Source organism: Artemia franciscana, chromosome 9 (genome assembly GCF_032884065.1).
Source record: "Artemia franciscana chromosome 9, ASM3288406v1, whole genome shotgun sequence".
Taxonomy (NCBI): Eukaryota; Metazoa; Arthropoda; class Branchiopoda; order Anostraca; family Artemiidae; genus Artemia; species Artemia franciscana.
The window spans coordinates 12917478-12940537 of record NC_088871.1 but is presented as its reverse complement, the minus strand read 5'-3'; the positions used below and the strand labels follow the sequence as shown (position 1 = coordinate 12940537).

Sequence of the window (23060 nt, the reverse complement as noted above, 5' to 3'; positions counted from 1 at the left end):
ATGAAATGGGACTTAAAAGACCATCACTCCTGAATAACAAAAAGGGAGTTGGCATAAATATGAATTCTTTTATATTTTATACACCCCTTCTGTAAAGAAAAAGGATAACATTCCCTTCTCTGATAGATAAGCCTGTGTGTATGTCAGCCCCCTCCCCCCAAAAAAGATCCGAGTCTATAAATTCAAGGAATAATTTAATTATGAAACAAGGTAATATGTACAATTAATAACAGGGTAAAATAAGAAACATATATATATATATATATATATATATATATATATATATATATATATATATATATATATATATATATATATATATATATATATTATTTATATATATATATATTTATATGTTCTGTCATTGTCTTTGGTAAAAAAAAATGTCCATTGCTAAGAGTTGGTTTCTTGAATCGTGTTAAAAATCTTACGTTCTTTTTATTGGCTCAAAATTCAATGCAGCAGAACTAGTGTTGTAACTGGTAAAATTGGGTATTTTACCGTAATTTTACGCACCCCCGTAAAATTGGTATTTTACCTATTTTACGTAATTTACGGGTTTTACCGGTATCGAACATATTTTAATGACATATTTCACGACGTCTTGCAATTTTCAGAGCACAAAAGCGCGAAAAGGCTGGCAGAAAAAAAAAGATGGAATAGGATTTTGTTTTATGTATAGCTGTGGTCCCTGGTTTGAAAGGTCGTTTGTCTGACTTAGGTCTCTTGTTATCAGAACGATAAAGTGTAGTACAGGTAATTATAATCCTAAAATGGTGAAATAGTAGCTGAAATAAAATAACATTAGTTCTGTGAACTAGATTAACGACCCTTGTGTTTCAGCTGTTGTTTTGAAAAAATCTTCAGATAAATACAGAATTAGCCCTGAGGGAGAGACGATGGGAGGTTAGAGGTAGAAACTAATATATAATCCTCATGGTCTTGTCCAGGGATTTTGTTTTGGGGTGGGGGGGGTACATGATATGAGGAATGTGGCTGAATACGGCTTTCAAATATGCAAGGCTGTTAGGACAGCATTTCTTAGGTTTAAATGTAATATAAAATGACTAATATGATTTTACTCTCAAATAATGGTAAATTCAATTTATTTATTTATTTTTATTTTTTACAAAATTGATATTCGAAATCAGACACTGTCTAATTGCTAAGGTATTGTCCTAGGCACAAGATTACCAAAGGGATAAACTAGACAGTTAATTAAATTGATGAAACTAGATGAAGGAGCATTACCTTTTTAAGTCCAGGAAAATCAGAATAGTTAAAAAATTTCATTAAAAGCTGTAAGTGTTGTTTAAAAAGAAATGCTCAACTGGTCTTATAGCTACAAGGCAACTATAAAACCCAATTTTACCCTGTCAATTTTGACATTTGACAGTGTTGACAAAGGGTAAGTACAACAGCGGGTTAAAAGAGCGGGGCTATTTGCCATCCCTTTCTGACAAAAGCTTGAGAAACAATTTGATTGGCTTACAAAATATGATACAAAAACAAACCAAAGTATAGGAGAGTAATATCTTATTATTCCTTTTCCCTACCTTTCGGACCCTCCCCCCTCCATATGCAGCTGAGAAATGTTAATATTTTAAAAGGGAATATATTTGAAAATTTTATTATATAACTTATTATTCTAGAAGCACCCGTTGAAGATCAACCAATTCAGCAAAAATTCGTCCCAAATACTAACTCAGTTGGCAATGAAAAAAGGACCACCTATAGGGCGTGGCATGGGATTTGGTGGTCCTAATATGATGGGCGGTGGTGGATCCAATATGATAGGCGATTTCATGGGCCCAGGAGGGCCCAATGGACCGATGGGCCCAAGCATGGGACCTGGGATGGGTAATTGGAATCAGGTAAGGAAAAGCAGCTCTCACATGTCTAGTGTATCGATTTTACCAATTTTAATCTAGAAAATCGACAAAAAGGGGGAATTTAGAATTCGATACGTTAAAAAAGATGGTTGGGTTTTTTTTGGAATTGAAGTTCTAGACAAAAACTCTTTTCTGACAGAACAAGTCTCAACAGGGAATTGGTTTCCAAACCAAGAAGCAGTTAATTTTATCTTCTGGGCTTTGAGAAAGTGAAAATAGATGAGTTAAAATAAAGGCTCAACCACTATCAGAATTTCTGATACAAAGGTTTAGCTAATGCTAATTTGAGCTGATCAAATTCTTTCATAGAATTTTCTGATTGGCTGATATTTTATGGAAAATTCTAATTGGCCCAAGTAAGCGCTAGCTAAATCGGTAATAGTAAAGCCTCATTGTGAATGAGCCTTAAAGAAGACATGAAGATTAAAAAATGAAAAAAATTACAACACTGCTTATTTTTATAACCATCGGAATATCCATGCTATCGATAAAATCGATGTATATCGATAAAAAGGGGGGAGGGGTCTAGTTATTGGGATAAATCGGAAGTTTTAAATTTAAGGTTTAGCATAGTTTTACTGCCTATTCACCCGGTCTTATTTACCAAGTCATCGCAAAAAAAACGAAAGAACTTTGTTAAATTAAGTAAAATTAATTAAAACTAACAAAAATTGTGGTTGGTTAAGCGAGTGTTTTGGTTTGTCTTCGTTTTTTTGTGTGTATTTTCTTCTTCTTTTTAATAAATCCCGTATATAATATATGTCGTGGAGTTTAAATTGTACATTGGCTAGGCTCAGGGGCGTCGTTTGGATATTTTTTCATATAGCCCACCCCCCTTGACTGTCCTAATATTGGCCCCTCCTGCCCTTCCCCCAAAATAAAAATACTGGATATACACCTCTGATCATGCTAAAAAAAACAATTCCACGAGTGATATATTGAGCGTAGTAATTGTATAGATAAAGCTGTTTCATTTATGAAACCTGTCACTTATCGATTCTGCATATTTTAAATCAAACTAACTATTTCTATGAGATTGAGGACACTTTTATTATTTCCAATTACAGGGGTTCTTGGCTACGAGCAAGGGAAGCCATACAAAATACAAAATCATATTTTCTCAGATTTGGCAATATAAATACTGGTAATCTAAATAGTAACTTAATTTATGATAATATCTCAAAAAATGAACCTGTTGTTCAGATATGTAATTGGGTCATAGAATATTTTCATTGAATTAATTAAATTCGATATCTCAGCGAAAAGCTGCAATGGATGCCAACTAAGGATTATTTCTCAACATAATTAATATTTTTTTTAACTTCAACTTTAATTACTTTTTGGGTTTTACCGGGGTAACTCAAATTGTATATTTTGTACGTTTTTTTTTTTTTTGTACTACTATTTACATCCTATTCGCAGTATTTTTGTTATTCCAGTTATTCTTCCTTTCTGTTTTGCTTGTATTTAGTTTTTCTTCGTGCTTGTATTCTTTAATATTTTTTTTTTTTTGGAGGGGGGGGGGGGGTCTTTCCTTTTCCGTTTTTTTTCTCATTTGCGCTGACGACGTCTTGTTCCATATAGAGAAAATATTTGTGTTATTTTTTTTGTCTTGTACTGGCCTTGTACTTCACTATAATTTTTTCCTTTGTTTCTTGTGTTGGTCTTTGGATAAAAGTGGGGCCAAATAGAGCCCCTTCTTGTGTACTGGAAGCATTCTAGAATTGAATATAGACTGCTGTGTCACTAGTCAACATGTTTGGGGGGGGGGATTAGATTTTACCGACTGACTGGTCATTTTTACCGGCTGATTTGGGCGATATTGTTATTAAAATTACTTCTTTTTTCTTTACCAACAGAGATTGATCTTCTTTCACTGATTTTTTGTCACATATTTTCATCAGTCCATTTACCTAATAAAAAGAGCCAGTAAAATAGTGGCGCTTCGCCTCTATTTTACCAACTGGCTGAAAACAGCCCTGGTCCCCATACGTGACGCCCTTGAATATAGGTTGAATGTAGGAAAGTTCAGTTGCTTTTTCCCTGCTTTTTTTATCAGATAAGTAATTTTTAAGTCTCGGATTCTGTACTGTAAATCCTTATAACTAAGGATTTTCCCCCGTTGCATCAGGCAAGGGGAAAAAGAGAACTGAAAACCGTGGATTAGTAGTTTGATTTGGCCACTTGAATTGTCTCTCCGTCCTTAGCTACTGTTCTTTTAGTCCCTAGGTACTATTGAGGAAAAGAAAGGTGATTTTCACAATTGATCTTGGTTTACAACTGACCATTTGAAACTGTCTCTTTTAACCCTAGTTACCAGACCAGTTGGGTCACTCAATTTATCTTTCTCTTGTTGTTTCATGTTTGATGCTTTCTCTAGACTCAGTGGCGTCAATAACGGGGCGGGGAGGCAATGGTTTTTGGTGTTTGCTTCCCATATACTTTATTTTTTTAAACTAACTCATTTGGTTATTTTCATTGAAAAATTGGAAATTTCTTTAAAAAAATTCTTAATTATTTTAAGAAAAATTTCTTAGAAAAATTCATATTTGCTCTCCTCCTATATTTCCCTGAATTGATGCCATTGTCTAGTTGTGAGAATTTACGCTACTTTAGAATTTGTGTACAGTATAAATTTTGAGCCAAATACATGGAATTTAAAAATATATTTTTCCCATCATTTTTCTCCTTTGGAGAATCTGGTACTTAAACCTAAGAATTTAATGATTGGTAATTTCCAACCATAAATTTATGTAAGAAATAGGAGAGAGGAATTTTAGGGGAACAATAAGCAAATAAACTTTTGTTTGCCACTCCCTACCTTCGAATACCCCCCCCCCCCCCAAAAAAAAAGATCCCTAATTGAAGGTAACTTAGTTCATAATCCTGTGTAGCTTGGGCGTTGTGAAATAGTACAATAAAAAACATCTTTTCTTATTTACTTTAACTTTTTTATTTTCTAGAAGTAGAATTAGCAAACTTTTCGACAGTAAATTTTTTTCGTTGAACATGTCTTATGTGCTTTCATGATATTTAATCCGTTTGAATTTTTGATTATCTATAAGTCATTTATAAGAAGCGTGGTGTCTGTTTTCTCTGACTCGTATCATATTTTCCCAGGACTTAAGTGGGAAGAAGAGAACGTGGCTTTCTTAAATTTAAGAAAAAATAAATTTTTTCTGTCCTTTTTGTATTAGTTTAACCAAAATTTCGATTTTTTAAGATTTAAGGTTAAATGAGCAATTTTATCATTAAGCATTTTATTATATATTAATTTTATAACTTATTAAGTTTTTTTTTCTGAACGAATAACACTACGAGCTCTTTCCAACATTAGAAAGATTTCAATAATGATAGTGTTGGATGAAAGATAAAAAAAAAAAAATTGAAGCCTTATCATTTCCTGAACATTTCCGTGCTCTTCTCGTGAACATCTTGTATGCGTAGCAATTTGGGGAAGATTCGTTTTTCAAGTATTATCGAATGGTCAAACAAAGAACATATTGAAATTTAAATTATAAACCTGTTCATATAGTTAGAATTGCTACATAAATTTCTTCAATAAGAACATTGCCTCAAATAAACTCTCTTATTTACTTTTACTTTATTTACTTCTCTTGCTTATGCCAGTCTGTATACCAAGTGAAATTTTGTATTCTCTCTCTCTCTCTCTCTCTCTCTCTCTCTCTCTCTCTCTCTCTCTCTCTCTCTCTCTTTCTCTTTCTCTTTCTCTCTCTTTCTCTTTCTCTTTCTCTCCCCTGTTTCTCTGTCGGTTCGTTTCACCCAATATTTATTTATTACTTAGGGGGATCTAAAAATTTGTATTGTGACCAAAAAAAAACAACAAAAAAACCCTATGATGTAGTTTTCATGGAAATATTAAGCCGAGCAACAATTCGTCTTTTTACTATTTCATTTTCAAAGCGCACATCATGGACGTAGCCAAGAGGGATAGAGATGGGAGGTTGAGTCAAACGAACAGAATTTGTCAAGTTTCCGTTAAAGAAACCGAGTGGATGCTGGCTGCGGTCGTTCAAAAGGTGATATGCTACAAAAATTAAATTTGAGAATAGAGCAAAAACTAAGAAAAGTTTGTTAACTGTTTCTAACGAAAAAAAGCTGTTTGTAGAAGAAAGGTTTTTTATGCATTTCAAGAAAAGAAGGGTACAATTTTGATATTAAAAATTAAAAAAATCGAATATTTCTGCATTTGAGAAAGGGAATTATACCGCATTTTGGAGAAAATAAGAACTTCTAATGAGTTGATGTCTCAAATCAGGCGCAGGAACGCAGATTAAGCCAGTTAATCGAGTGTTTCTTTTTTATGTTGAATAGGAAGGGTTTTAGATATCCCTTTGACAAAAAGTGTTAAATAACACATTTGGAATTACCAGAGACCACAATATCTTAAAGAATGCTCTCTTCAGAACTGAATACCACTTTGTATTTAAATTGACTTAGAATGTGCCCTTCATGTTTGCCATAGCTCAAATATCTGTTTGTTCGGGGAAATCAAATAGAACAAAGCCACGTTTACAGGGGTTCTTAGCTAAGCATTAATTTCTAGCCGTCAAAATTTTGGACCAGTCATGGGTGCTTATAAAAGAGAAAGCGAATTGTAATTTGTAGATACCACAATGGGTATGCCTCAGCATTGAAATCTAGCTAAGCGTGCATGCAGAGCAGACTTATCGCAAACGTCTTTTACTCAATACGATGTGTACTCCTCTTCTCGGTGATTTCTCGGCTTCTCCAATGCAAGTCTTTAAACGGGGCTTTATAAAAATTGTGGATTCAGGTGGTGTTCTAAAACTTCAATGAGGACAACTGCTCAGGTCTAAGAACCCAAGCTTGATTTTCTTTTTTCTTTTAAGAACAACTGTGATTCTATGCCATCTGGGATGGGCCCGATGAGTCATGGTGGTCCAATGGGTCCACGAATGGGAATGCCAGGAGGAATGGGTCCTGGAATGATGCCATGCTGTTCTGCTCCACATGGGAACATGGTGCCCTGTGGCCCTGGTAGTGGTCCCCCGTGTTCTCAGAGTGGCTCAATGGGAATGCATAATAAGCCTCAAATGGATGGCAATATGATGTCGCCACTGCCTGCTGGAAGTCCAATGATGCAAGGAAGCGGACAAAATCGACAGGTTCCAATTAGCATGTCAGGGATGATGGGACCTGGCGGTATGCAAATGGGGCCCAATGCGTCAGGTGAGTTTGGTTTCTTCCCAGGCGTTTGCTACTTCATTAATAAAAATACTTAATAATAATAATAAGTGTATTGAGAAGCTATTACACCATATGCAAAAATGTTTCAATAACCCAATATTGAAGAGTCTTTGATATAAGGTAAGAATAGTGGAAGCAAAGTTATGACAGTGGTCAAGCTCTGTGGCGGATCCAGGATTTCGTTTAGGGGGGTGGGTAGATAAAATAGATTGTTTCGATAAACTTGCGAACAAAGAAATACCTGCAATTTCAAGGGAACTTTGGCAATTATGTGTCATAGGTTGGGAGTGGAAATGGTCGTAAATTTAATTTAATATCTGGGGAGGGTTAAAATTCTAATAAATATGTTGAAATTAAAATAGTGTAAAAATATTGATACAAAAAATAGTAAGTTATAAAAACCACCCCGCCATAAAAATAAATAAAAAGCTGTTCACCATCTATAAAAAATATTATATTTAATATTTTCTACAAAATTTTTTGCCTTTGCACTTCTGACCGCTGTAGTGAGTGAGTTAAGCTTTTTATTGTCAAAAGAAAAAAGAAAAAAAAAAGGTTCTGAACTATCTTTTCGGGTCATGCACACTTTATGACAATTTGTACAGGTCAAGCCATTTAGCATGTCGCCTAACTTTTTGGCATCGCTTAGTTACTATGATAGTAATGAAGATTAGGAAATGAGGATAAAGATACAACTTGTATATTCGTAAAAGATATATCAAACATTAAATGTTAGTTCTTTTAGGGGTGTAAAAAGAAAAACAGAACGAAGAGATAGAACTGTATAGAAGACATTTAGAACGAGTGTTTTAAGTATAAGCAATGAAGCATTAACTAATCACTTTTTCTTTTTAAATATAGTGTTCTAATAAACAGTATCAACTTTGAAAAAATTCAAAAAATTTGCTAATCAAAATTTTACTTTTCTTTACAACGTAGCGTATCCCTCCACTTTTTAAAGTTCGATATATTTGGCTTTAATTACAGAATTCACAATTTCATAAGAAAAGACTATTTTTGTATTTTGTATTTAATTTTTGTATTTTGTTTTTTTTTATCTTGAGATTTTCAAATACTTATTACGAAGTTTAAATCTGGATATGTCTGTTGAGCACTAAAATAAAAATTTTAAATTTGACTCAGATTTAGCATTAAGTTAGAGAATTGTCCTGTAAAAGTTTTTATTTTATAAATAATTAATCGTAGAAATATGATTGGATGAAAAAAAAAATAAGTATATGCAACCCCTATACAAAGACATAACTATATTTTGTGAATGGTTAGCATTGAGAAGGTGAGAAATTCTGAAGTAATAATGTAGTTGCATTCAGTTTTCGCGATTAACTCAAGTTGTATGAATTTCTGTTGTTTTTTTATATCAACATTTTGTTAGTAATGTCTGAAAAAAAATTGATACCATTCCACTCATTAGAACTGAGAATTCAGAGACCCATCTATATCAGCTAGATAAAAAATAAGTTAACACATAAGTATTTGCCTTCTTTATAAACATTTTTTTTTCGAAAATTGATTCTTCTTAAATGATTACTCCCACCTTGAAGGAGTATTTCGACTTATATACTCAGTTTTAAGTATATACTTATACGAATCTTTATTAAAGTTCTAAAGAGTTTTGCCTTTAATTTAATGTTTTAGGATGAAGAGAGGTGTCATATAATGCAGAGCTTTAATTAGATGAATATAGGCTGTAAAGTGCCCACAATTTGCTTTCTAAAATCCAAAGATTGAATTAATAATTTATCTACTTATATTGTAGAAGTGATGGTGAAGGGGGAGGGGGGCAAATCGACATTTTCCCCTGGCGGTGAAAACTCTAGCGAGCTGGGTGCTGGAAACCCTTCTATAAGCGAAGTAGTATTTTTCAGTAACCAAGATGATTGCCGTTGATTAGGGCTAATTGATACAATAGTATGAGTGCTAAGAATAAAACAATCCAAGATAAAACAAGCAACTGCTGAAGTATAACGAGAAGATACTAAAAAAACACAAATACTAAAAATAAAAACAAAAATGACATGTTAAAATAGAACTTGAACCACTTCATTAGGCCCTGTTTCTCCTTTTTTGACCTGTAATATCTTGTACTTTAATGACAAAACTATTAAATAAATAAAAAGTAAAATAAATCAGTAAAATTTCCAATACAAAATAGACTTTGTAACTTATATGTGAGAAGGGGAAAATAACAACAGAATCATCCGAATTTACTCAAATTAAATTCTATAGGAAAAAAGAAATAATGAAGAGAAAGATGTAATAGTAAGTCCCCATGAGGATTGAAAATGAAGAGGAAGGGCCGTCAAAGGTATCTTTTGAGCAACCCTAAAAAATAGATCTTTTAATTACTGAGTATCAGTAGAAACTTCAACTGTTTGTTAATAAGAATCTACAATTAATAATAATAATAATGAAGAAAGAAAAAAAGCGACGGTCGTTTGAATAGATCTTGGTTCGGGAAATTCGCCCATAAGAACCGTCTGGGAAAGCATATTAAAAATTCTGACGACAGAAAGACAGTTGTATAAAGTAAATTAATATCCAGTGTTTAGTCGATAATTTCAATCTGTAGGGGAATAAGAATTGCATAACTTTGGAAAGGGTAATGTAAAACACTTCTGTTTAATTTGTCCTATTTCACGTTGAAGTTTGCCTATTGATTGTAAAACAACTTTCAATGTAGTATCCCTTATGGGCATCTTCACATTTAACGGATTGTTAGCTTAATCACATTTGACATTGTGATTTCTTAACGCGTAGAATAATTAACACGTTAATAACGATATCCCTAATGACCGTTGATACCGTATTTTCGTTAATGTGTGGCTTTTTTCGTTAATCTGTGGCTGTATTATATGACAAAAAAAAACAGTCTTTTTCGAAAGTAAAGACTGACATTGAAACTTAAAATTAAGAAATTGTTTTGTATATGAGCCCTCCCCCCCCAGCTCCCCGCTCATTGCATTGAAGTTTCACTAGGGCTCTGCTGAATTTGTGGAATTTACTGAAACTGAAACTTACCTCTCTTGGACTGGGGGGCGATTTGAAGGAAAGTATATGTCGTCAACTCATTTAATTTATAGTAGTCAAAAGACCTTGAGAGGCTCCTGAACAGTTGCAAAATATGTATACACAATTTTATGAGCAAAGAGTGAAACTTTATAAGAATATTTAACAAAAAAAAAAAAAAAAAGATTCTCCTCTTCAAATATAGCAAAAATTTAAATGAAAAAAATTAGGAAAAATCAAAGTTTTTGAGAATAAAAATGAAGACCATGTGTCAGGAACACACGGGGTGTTCGTGACATAAAAGCTGGTCTTGAATAATAGTGTTGTCGCCCAACGCTTTATTTTTTAATCTTATAAAAAAATAGCCATTTTTCCTGATGGGAATAAATTAGTTTTTAGTCAACAGATCGTTAATGTTCAAATTTTTACGGAAGCAAATGATTTTCAAGTTTAACTAATTGGTTCTGCTACTTTATTGTTACGGTTTAACCTTGCACCACTGCCCCCAAAACTTCATAATCATGAAAAAAGCTAAATGAAATTTTAGTAAGTCATGGTTTTGAGGTAGGAATATACCTAAGATGAACTAAAGGGTCAAATAATATTCTATTTTCTTGGCTTCGGTACTTTAAATAAAATGGTAATACAATGTACAGAAACATTCTGTGTTTCCAAAAATTACAAAAGCAAATATGGAACTATTTAAAATAAGTCATAGTAAAATAGTTGATTATTTGTGTCAATGGAAAGAAATAATTGTTTGATTTAAATATTGTAGGCTATTGTTTTTTTTTTGTTTTTTTTTAATGGTCTAATTTTCGTCATGCCAAACAATAATAATTCCATTTTCTTTTAGGAATGAATAAGGATTTGCTTGGAGTTAAAGTTCCTGATGAGAATTTAACGCCTCAGCAAATGCAACATCGAGCTGAGAAACTGGCGAAAATGAAACTCATGAAACAAATGCTTTTCCCTGAGCAAGGGCCTGGTGGTCCTGATATGATGGGCCAAATGAATCCTGGCAGTGGAAATAGTCCGTGTCCCCCTGGTGGTCCCATGATGGGAGGACCAGGAATGATGAACCCTATGAATCAAGGTTCCGGTCCCATGGGACAAGGGGGTGGGCCAATGATGATGCCTATGATGGGCAATAAAATGATGGGTCCTTGTAATATTGGTCCTGATGGACCTAATATGATGCCATCTAGTGGTATGAACTCTTCCTCGGCGCAAATGGAGTGGCAAAAGTTACAAGCTCAATTTTTTGACGAACAAAGGAAAAAGAAAGGACCAGGACCTTCCCCAGGTATGATGATGAGCAGTATGGGACCTATGGGTCAAGGTGGAATGAGTCCTATGCAAATGGGTTCTCCAAGTGGCCATATGGGCATGATGGGACATGGCAATATGAATATGGGGATGATGGGGCCAATGAATGGCCCAAGAATGGGAGGGGGCCCTGGTGTGAGAATGCAGGGACCTCCTCCTCCGTACCCCCAAGGGCAAAGATCAGCCAGTGCAAGTGGCGGGCCCATGCCCAGTCCATTACAATCTCAAGGTCCTCCCTCTCCCCCTTTATCGCTACCTTCACCTAGAAATGCTGGAAACATGGAGTCACCTGCTGATAGAGGGTACAACCAGCGATTGTCGGGGAATATGGGACCGGCTTCGGTTCCAGGACCTAGTCCTTCTGGGATTTTAAACACACCTTTGGATTCACCAAATCCTAGTGCTAATCAGCCAAGACCCATGGGGAATGTCAGTAATCCTGGGACACCCGTTACGGGACCAGGTCCTCCCCACGTTTCACCTGGAATGAGGAAAGATAACATGGTACCTGATTTTAGTAACTCAATGACTGGAATGATGGGTGGAATGAATAATTCTGGAAATAATCCTGGGGGTAAGTTTAATTCAGTTTGTATCTGTATGTTTAATGATTTTTTTTTTCTTTCTGCGTTTTATCAGGGAGGTGGAGGGGCTTGTTAGAGATCCGTATAATATATCTGAAAATCTCAAAACAGGCAAAACAAGTATCATTATACCAATGAAATTTGGGCATTAGGGGACATTCTACTAGTGTGTTGGTGATATTGAATAAGTTTCGAATGCTTTTTATTTCAACTTTTCCATGCAGATATTCTTTAAAAATCGAGTTACAAAATTTGTTTGCATTTGGTGGTTGATACATTTCAGCTTTGTCATGATAGAGGCTCGGATTGTCATCTAGGAAATCAATTTTGCCCAATTTTGACGCCCAAATTTCGTAGTAAAACGCACCAAGCACTGTTCAGACAACACTGCCCAAATGTGTTTGTGGTCTAGGGAACATGTGGGTCATCAATTTTTTACAATTCCTCGTTCAGACTGTACTTGATGCGTCTTTTCTCTGTTCATATAGTATGAGCAATAGCAGATTTTCGTGTTTTGATTTTCCAAATCGACAATCTGCGCCTCTTCATGGGTTCCCAACGTTGTTGGGCTCTAAAATACGTTCTTCCTATGGACCAGATTGGAACCTTGAATGTCCTGTTTAAACTCTGTCGTCAGTTCCTCTGTGGTAGAGATGAATAAGGACCGCAATATTTATTTACATTTTGGAATGAAAATCTGACCGGTACTAAATGTTCCTGTCGTTTTTTTTCTATTTCTATAAGGTGATTTTTTCCCTTTTTTTTGCTGCAAAAAATGTAGGATGTTTTTTTTTACAACAAAATCTTATTAGACGGGGTTAGATGCGAAGATGTAAAAAAGTTTCTTTTGGTCAGGAAAGTGTTACATTTTTGTCTGAATGTTGACAATTTTCTGTGTAGTTTTTAGTCTTCTAATTGACCGAAATGGGGAGGGAAATGGATTTCAAGCTGCTTTGGTACGTAGGAACGTGATGGGGAAACTCGGACTGTAGGGATTTTGTTCCAAAGTTTATGGTGAATTTATGCCGTCTCCTTTCCAAAGAAGTCAAATGAAGCTGGTTTAATCTATTCTTGTAAGAGATAGAGAAAGAATCTGAAATATTTTAAAAGTTGTTTTTAAACAGCTTTTAATCTGTTATTGAGGTCTGATCCTTGGTGAGACGTGTCTGCCAACAGATCAAGCGTAATCAAGTAGGTTTGAATATAAAAGTAATAAGTATTTCGTAGAGGAATTACGAAATTTTCCCCTTGTATTGGTGAAATGGTTTATATCTTAGAAAAATACACTATTTTAGATCTTTTGGGTTTTTTGGAATTCGCCAAAGTGGGATGTATTTGAAAAGAATCTACATTGTTTTGTTTCATTTATCGCTTTTCAGAATTATTTTAATGAGTGGTATTTAAATTAATTTGTCTTTTTTTTAACATTTTTCTTGTGTTGGTGTTTCTATTTGAATTTCATTTTCTTTCTTTTTTATTTCTTTAACCCGAGTCATTCGAATCATTTTGTCGGCGTTTATTTAGTTTGGAATGAGGGTCAGTGGCGTGACTGTAAGCTCAGCCAGAGCTGACCCAGCTCTAAATGGGTACCTGGAGAAATCTTGGGAAGCTAAGCTGGAAGGGTGTACGGTCTGCATCTTACTTCCTGGTCGAAGGGCCATCAAACGGTGATCAGTACTGTCGCTAGGGACTGTGAACCCTAGTGCCATATTCTTTTTCTTTTTTCAATAACAATTTCGCGTTATTTTGCTAGTGATGTTTGCAGTAATTTTGTACTTTTTGTACTTTTTCTTGTGTAGATGTTGATTCTTTCTATTTAGGTACCATTTTCTTCCTTTTTCATTTCTTTTACTCTGCTTTTTTTGTTTGACTAAGAATGCAAAAATAATCTTACCTCTATATTCAATTCCATACATATTTTTACATTTCTAATTCTAATGCTTAATTTTCTTAAGCAGGTGAGATATTTGGACGTCCTATGCCACCATTTAGTCAGGGTCAAACTTTAAATCAAGGCCAAAACACTTCAAATCAACAGAAATGTCAAAATACAACACCGACAGGGACAAAGGAACCGAACTTGATGCCGGTACCTTCACCCCAGCAAATACAATATTTTGAAGGTCAGGAGTTAACAATTCAAAAACAGCCAAACACAAGCCTTAGAGAAACTGATCTTCTATCACCAAGGTAAGAGTCTAACTTTCTTGGTAAGGCCATATGTAAGTGTAAAAATATATAAAGTCTGTAAAGGTTATGTTAAGTTAACTTCGAAGACCACACTGCCTTTCCATGACGAAAGTAAAGCAGTTCAAAATAGGGATGAAACCCTATTTTGAACTGTTTTACTTTGGTTATGTTAAGTTTTTGAAGTAGGCAAAGGGTATGAGAAACCGATAATAGAAGAAAGGTAGGTGAATACTGGTGTAATTGGAGACATTTTTTTTTTGTCAGAAACTTATAATGGAAAAAGAAATCATCAATGCAACAGTACAAACACAGAAATAAACATACACCATAAAAAAAACATGTAAACAAAAAAGAAAGACAAAAAGAGAAAGGAAGACTGTTTTCCTACTTTAATAAATAATATAGATCATTACTTGAATGAGGCCTTAACCCTACTCATCCATCCAATTACATTGGTCAAACAGCATAGCCAGTATCTATGATCTATCATAATAGACTTAAGACAAGTTCATAAAATTTGCCGTTATGGCAAAGTTTACCTTCCCATAATGGCATAATGGCCCATAAAAATAATGGATATATATATATATATATATATATATATATATATATATATATATATATATATATATATATATATATATATATATATATACATATATATATATTAAAAACAATATAAAGACAAATAATTCAGAGGCGATCCTTGAAAAATTTCCTTTTTTTGTACAGTATGAATAATTTGAGTTTTTTTTCTTTTGCCAAAATTTTTCATGCTAATCCATAGAGAAATACGAAAGAATCTAAGCCTTAAGATGTTTATGAATTTTATTGGTAACAGTTATGCTGGTTAATTTTGCTGGTAAAAAGCCATTGTTAAGAGTGAGAACATGTAAAGAGTATGTGAAGCTTAAAAAGTATGTAAAAGGTATGAGAAACCAATAATAGAAAAAAATCAGGTAAATATTGAGGTAATGGGATGTATTTTTTTTCTTTTCTTAAATTTATATACAAATCAATACAGAATCGATAGTTGAAGTGGTAATTGTTTACGTTCATAGGCCTTTGAAAATTTTACCGTTTGATTATAGTTTGAATAACTTTTTTTGGTCAAAATGTGTGTGCCAATCGATGAAGAATAAAAAAAATATAATGGCTTGAAATTGTTATAAATTTTGCTAGTAACGTCAGCTTAAACTATGCAGGTGAAACTAGATTTTAAAAAAGGCGTGATAAAAGATTAACGATGGAAACGAAATTGCTGATATTTTCAAACTGTCACTGAACCAAAAAATAAAATACAAATGGCTTTCCATAGTTATTTCCAACTCCAACCTAGTAATTAAAGTAATTTTGGACTTCCTGCGGGAGGGGCGAATATTCGCTTGTGCCACCAAAACCACTATCTCGATCTGCTCCTATTTTTCTAGAAGAATTTAGGTTGGATCCTAATTTAATTCAAATAACATATTATTTATATGTTACTTCAATAATATATGCTGTGTTTGATAGTATGCTATTTCAGTTACTCCTACTTAATAATAACGTATTTCTTATTTTGTCCTATTATTTATATTTGTTTTCTTCAAATAAAGTATGCTATTTCAGTTACTCCTGCTTAATAGTAACATATTTCTTATTTTGTCCTATCATTTATATTTGTTCTCGTTAAGTTTCTTTTAACGCTTTTTTTTTTTTAATTTTTCGGGGATGTCCCTGCGCTGTCAGTGGTGATACTATTTGTATTTTTCTATCAAGACATGCTAATGTCCTAAAAACTTTCTCACTTTCTCAAACTCTTTCAACCGTTCATTATATTATAATATTTTATGTTATGTTATATTATATTATATATTATTTCTTTTCTTCTTTTTGAAATGGGTGAGGCAGTCGGAAGAAAGGGTTTTTGGCACAATCAATGGTTTAGTTCTAGCTTAGTAATAATATATTTCTTATTTTTCTATTTGTCCTGTCCTTTATATTACAAATTCTTGCTGCTATATCTTGTTATTTTTATTTACATTTAACTATCTTTTCTACTCTTGTTGTTTTTATATTAATTTCATTACGTTGTTTTTCTTTCTTGAAATCTTCTGATATTTAGCCTGGCAATTACGATAGTGTCTGGGAAGGGTTCGGTGATTTTGTACTTCCTCCTCAACACCTAGTTTTTTTTATAAATACTTGTCTTGATTATTTAATTGTTATGAAAATAGTAGCTTTTTTGGTTAACTACTATTCTAAGCCCTCTTCTTTTTTTGAAATTAAGTCCTTAGCAAAAGGAATGCAACATCCCTAAAACATGGTGATTTAATGGTACTGGTTTTTGCCTAATCACAGAAAGGTTTAACATTTATGCCCTGGTGTATAAGAGCTTAAAGTTTAATTTTTCCTTGCCAGTAACCAAAAGTTTGCAAGATAAAGAAAAAATAAAAGAAAAAGACTACCCTCCCAATATTGAATTTATATTTATAATTGGTGTCTCTCAAGTCCATTTTTTCTTCCCTTTTTTCGTATTATCTTGTTGAAAATTATTATACTTCGAAAATCTAGGGAAATTTCAGTTAAATCCCATCTAGGCATGAGCAATCAAAACCGTGCTTGTCCTTCAAGTTCTGTGAAGGCTGTCTTAGTGGTTTGCTTTCAGAAGACTGCTCTCTTGACATGTCGTCACATAGGGAAATGGCAGTGAAATTGATCCGAAAGACCTTCTTCCAGAATAACTTGAAAATAATGGCCTAAAAGTCTATTTAGATCATAGTTTCAAGCCCTTCCCTTGATAAGACTCCTACTCCTCCCCCTCCACCCACTAAGCGTTGAACCTTTCGACCTCTGCATCTAAATTTGTTGCATTGTAGTTTTACTTGTGGTTAGTAGTTATACAGTCATGTATTTGCTTTAAAATCTCACCCAACATGTCTACCTGTACAAATTCCAATATGCGCCTTTATGCACCCCCCCCCAAAGTAATATTTTCCCTTGGACATTAGAAAATCTCCTCGGTACTTGTCCGCTATTGAAAACACAACCAAAAAGTGAAGTTAGGTTAATCCTAATGAAAAATAATAAAACCTGATGATAAAATAATACTTTAGAAACAAAATTATGGAAACCTAACCCAACCTAACGTAATCTAAACTAACCCACACCCCTACCCCTGATGTGCAAATATATAGTCCAAATTATACAAGTTCAATGTATTCTGTCTAAGTCCAATGCATTGTATCATCCATTACTTATTTTTGTTACTATGAAACCGGTTTTCGGAGGTGTAACCCAAGCGTAATTCTTAAATGTCTTTCCAATAACCAACAAGTATCACCCCCCTTTTTTTTATTTTGTTTTTATAAGGCAGGCATGTGTCAAATACACTGTTTCTCAAATTATGTTTTAAGTTCGGTTTTTATAGAAACAATCCCAACTAGCATTGTCTTACGTAAGCAAAATCGTAAAGCTGATTGGGAAACATAAACAAAAATATTAGTTGTAAATTTATTGCATTTATATCTCTTCTGTTTTTGTAATCGGTCGAAGATATCCTCTTTTGTCAAAAGGGCACAATAAGAGTTCTGCGCATATTTTTTTTTGCTAGCCTATGTTCTGTGGACTAACTAATAAAAAAAAAAACGGTAAAAAAAAAAAAAAATCTCTACTTTGAGAAAGCATCAGGTTGCGTTTAAAGGAACTTAGATCTTGAATTAAAATCCAAATTTTAGTTAAATTTAGCTCAATTCTAGCCTGACTTGATTTTTTGCTGGGTAACGCTTCATTGTCAATAAGTCCTAGTTGTTTTTAATCTATTCTACAACCGTGTTAAACCATCAAAGATTCGGTTTTAATCAGTTTCCAGTTTTCTTTGAACTATTTAATTTGGTTTAATCATCATTATCAGGCACCCCCCCCCCCTCCGAAATCTCTAGGTTTTCACGATAACCATATATTTACCTTGATTTTTCACATGCTTCTCTTTTTGCGTCTTTATTTGACCCCCCCCCCCATTAGGTGACTACCTATGTAACGGTTCTAATGGATCAAATGGCGTTCTTTTCTCTTTTTTTTCCTTTAGTAAAAAAGCCAACATCTATTAGCTGTATATTTTTTTAATGACGAAACACAATTGTGTAATTATGCTTTGTTGCCAAATCTTACATATAATTAGCTGCCAAATTTGTTGTCATATAAGTAATTAAATATTAAAAATAACATACCCCCACTGAAGTCCTATTAATATAATTCTGGCTTTCATTATTTTGAGGAAATACCAGATTGTTATGCATAATGAGTGCGTCTGAAAAACGCCAAAACCCTTGATTTAATGTGAGTACAATCAAAAACTTCAAAAACTGCCGCCCAACCGCAGCTCTAAATTAAAACTAAAAAAAAAAAAATGTAACAATAGTGACAAAACGAATTTACTATGTAATCAAAGAGTATAAAAGAAATTTTTACTCCTGATCACCACTAATATTATAAACTATATGTAACTCTATAACTTAGTGTTCTTCTTTGTGCCTTTTTACACGCTGTATGTAACTCTTAACATAATGTTCTTCTTTGTGTCTTTTTTTATTTTTGTTCATTTTTTTTTTGCAATTATCTTGTACTCTATTTCTTCTTGAAAACAAGATAATGACACCTTTGCTGCTTGAAAGCTTGCAAATAACAAAATATCACTTAATATCAATAGTGACAGTCCGATTCTTAAGGACTGGGCAGGCATAATATTTTTTAAGCTGATAATTATATACGTGTTGTTTAGAAATATATGCGTAACGTATTTCAATCTAAAAACCATATTTATTTGATAGAGCTATATTTTATGTTTATGTCAGCATTGGCCGTAGACTTTTCTTTTAGAATGACGGTTTGTCGAGGGTTTTTTTTTTTTTTTTTTTTTTTTCGTATTGTTCATCGGTTTATATGGACGCATTTATGTTAGCTTAGTTTTCTCTGAGTTAACGCTCATGTCATGTGTTTTTACCGTACCGCTCATCGGTTGATATGGATGTATTTTATGTCAGCTTAGTTTTCTCTAAGTTAACGCTCATGTCGAGTGTTTTTACCATATCACTTATATCGGTAAAATTTCTTTTTGCTTATAAAACAGCCATTACCGTTTTTGACAGATCGGTTCAAGAAATCGTAAAAAAAGCAAATAGTCCATTCGAGTGTCTTTGTGTTTTGTGAGTGTGAATTGCCTTGCTGTTAATATAAGGAAGACCACCTTCATGATTTTTAGCAGAATTGGGTCTCTATCTCCACTGGATTCTGCAATGGATTCTGGAGTTATCCAACAAGTCTAAAACATCTGTTACCTAAAGGACTGTTCAGGCTTACGTATGAAAAAAACAAAACAATAAACTATACATGTATAACCCTTATTCTCCACGCCCGTTCATAGTTGAAAAATTTGTACACCAAATGTTTTCAATTATCACAGCAAGTTTAAAGTTGTTGTTAAACTTGCTCAACTGCCATTTTGTTACATTAGCAGAGTCAGTACTCTCTCTTTATTAATTCTCAATAAAAGCAACTCATAAAATTCCATTCATTTTCCATTTCAATAACTCATTTTTGGCAAAACAAAATATTAGACATTTCTTCTTTCCGCTCTTAAATACACAGGTGATACGAAAGTCGGCAACCTTTTGGCTTCGAATACTCCATGTATAATTGTTAGCACAGAAAATAGGACTCGCTTCTGTTAATTTTTAATGTACTGAATTTTAACACACGCGTGTACAAATTTTATCACAGATTTTCGTGTACAAGGCTCATAATTTTTTGAATTATATGCCTTATTCACTAGTGTGAACGGTCCCTAAGATTCCATATTGACTGCAATCTTAGTTGAAAGAAACTAGTGAGAATTGACCCTCACACTCATATATAGCTCCATTTCTGAACCCTATATTGGGTACGGGTGATCGGTATGAGCCAGTGATTTCACAAGTAACTACAAAAGGATACAAATAGCATAAAACAAAGCAATGAAAGTACTCGATGAGTTGCAACAGTGTGAAAATACTGGTGAATGTTATAAAAATATAAAAATATTGTGTACAAGTAGCACGGGTCACATATTGCAGAAGCATGTCATATGCGGCGCGTAAAGCCGCTCCGGGATATACACCTGCAGGCGAAGGGCGGGGAACACCTCGATAAAAACTCTAGACATTTGATCAAATAACTGGCTGGTCTTGCCATCTTACTATATATTCTGACGTGTTTGCCACACGTTTCACTGAGGGTGTGAATCGGCAATCGTTCTCTTTGAAACCTAGAGGAGCGTTTAGGGCAGGAGGCAAAGATCGTAGTTGGCCTCGTGTCGCCAGTAACCTTCGTTTGGGCGTCCTTATATGGATATTTCAATATCTCTGCGTGAAGACACGAATACTGAAAGACGAGTATTTATACATGAAATACTTTTACCCAGGCGACCTTAAAAATACAAATACCAAACAAAACCACCCCTTTTCTAAAATATAATTTGCTTTTTTCTATCAACCACCCTCCCCTATTTCAAAATGCCTTATATCATGAACGATGGTAGAAATATTTAAAATTAGAGACAAGATTCGTTAGATAGAAACCATTTTTTGTGTCTGTTTGAATGATAAATGTTGAAAGAAAAAGAACCCGTCAATCAAGTTAGTCAAGTATGTTGAGCGGGTATCTGCTTTTTAGGCTAAATTATAATTCTATTAATAAGCGGATGACGAACCCAAATCATGCTGGCGTGTTTTTTAGCAATTGCGATGAACTATTTCTTGTTTGATATCCAACAATTGAAATGAGGAGCATTCTTGTGGAGATCAGGCATTCTAGATGGTATTGAAGAATAAACTTGATTATTTCAAGCATCCTGAAGAAGTTGAGGCAGGCATCACCGGAAATACAATGTCATGTGTACCTATGGCCTACAGTGCTCATCCCTTCGCTTGGCAACATCGCAATTTGTTTTTACTTGCCAAGTTCGTTTTTTTGCTAGTTGGATGGAATCAAGAAGTGATCTCCATATATAGGAGCCTGATGATTAAGATTTCTTCTGCTTGTCTTTTCTCTGCCACCGGGACCAATACAGACTAATGAGCCGAATTCCGTATTGCTTCCATTCGATAAAACTGACCTAAAACAAGAAGAAGATGGGTTTCAACTCCTGTGCCGTAGGATACAGGACTAAAATTGTACATGGCGATCACTATGTTTAATTTGGCTCATGCCCGAGCAGTTCCAGAGTCTAATATGTCGATAACACAGCTTAGATATCAATACAGTTATGAAAACTCCTATCTTGCCCACGCGAAGCTTTATGATTTGGGAGGTAAAAAAAAAATTTGGGAGGGATATTCACAAAAAAACTTAAAAACGTGTCAAATTTGTTCTTATTCATTTTTGTTTTGTTTCTATGAATAGGACAAAAATTTTGGGGGTGGGGTGGGGTTCAAACCCCTTAATCCTCATGGATATGACCTTGTTGTTTGGTGGATCAAAATGTTATGCTTGCAAGTTGAACAGTTTTCTATGCGAGGAACTCTGAGCGGCGTGCATTATTTGTGCTGTAGTGCGTAATTTGATTTTGACTGACAAATGCGACTGTAATGTGGCCTGAGTATCATTGTCTAGAATGTCTGATTCATTGTCAGTCACAATTGGAAGATACTGGTCATCTCAAAATGCTGGGATTATGTGGCTAAATACTCTTTCAGGGTTGGAGTCTTTTCGATTGTAGATGGGTTTCAATTCTGCCAGTTTGGTCTGTGCCTGCAAAGGAAATCTTATATATAATAACACCCATTTGGAAAGTATACTAAAGTGTGGGTCTCAGGGGAATGTCATTCTTGTCAGAGTCATGAGGGGCGTAATCTACTATGGGGCAGGGTGCCCTTCCAGACCTCGGTTTATCCCCTTCAGACCCTAATTTGCCCCCTCCCTCCCCCTGCTAAAATATTCGTCTCTTAAAATCCTGTCAAAACTACGATAATCCTGCATAATTTCAGCATCCACTGAAACGGGTCAGTTTTCTTTATTGTATCTTTACTTTAATGGAACTATATGGCTAATTTGTCAGTTTTCACTGTCATTTTCACTTGATTTGGGAAAATTGGCTCCAATTCTGCCCCCCCAAGGATCATGACGAAATTTCTGTCATCCCTTTTGTCGACAAAGTGCAGTATTAAATTTCATGTTGAATTGCCCCCAAAAATTGATCCATTGATGCAGCAGATCCAACTGTCCCTTAGCACTGCCCGATTCATTGTCTATCACATTTGGAAGATACTGGTCATTTCAAAATGCTGGGATTCCAGGCCTCGGTTTATCCCCTTCAGACCCTAATTTGCCTCCCTCCCTCCCCCTGCTAGAATATTCATTTCTTCAAAAATCTTGTCAAAACTACGATAATCCTGCATAATTTAAGCATCTACTGAAACGGGTCAGTTTTCTTTATTGTATCTTTACCTTATGGAACTATATGGCTAATTTGTCAGTTTTCATTGTCATTTCCGCTTGATTTGGGAGAATTGGCTCAAATTCTGCCCCCCCCCCTATGGATTGTGATGAAATTACGCCACTGGTGGACATCGCTTTTGTCGACAAAGTGCCGTATTAAGTTTCGTATTGAATTGCTCCATTGACGCAGCAGATCCAACTATCTCTTAGCACTTTGCACAGGCCAAAGAAGCCAGAATATCACAACTCTTAAAATAAATACTGTGATAATTCTATCAAAAATGGTTGTGTACAATGGACACCTCCCCCTGAAGAATTGTGACATACAGATTTACTTTCTCGGTGTTGTTTTCCC

At 34.3% G+C, this 23060-nt stretch overlaps 1 protein-coding gene across 6 annotated transcripts in view; it reads left to right on the top strand.

Annotated features, from left to right (window-relative positions):
- The window catches only part of LOC136031019 (protein BCL9 homolog), a 97778-nt gene that overhangs the window by 68934 nt on the left and 5784 nt on the right, over nt 1-23060 (top strand). For 5 of the 6 annotated variants that reach the window (XM_065710191.1, XM_065710194.1, XM_065710195.1 and 2 more), the window contains exons 6-9: nt 1653-1874; nt 6767-7106; nt 11008-12054; nt 14023-14254. In XM_065710191.1, coding sequence (XP_065566263.1) covers nt 1653-1874; nt 6767-7106; nt 11008-12054; nt 14023-14254 — 1841 coding nt within the window. The remainder of the gene's footprint in view (nt 1-1652; nt 1875-6766; nt 7107-11007; nt 12055-14022; nt 14255-23060) is intronic. The other variant, XM_065710197.1, reaches the window with a different exon arrangement.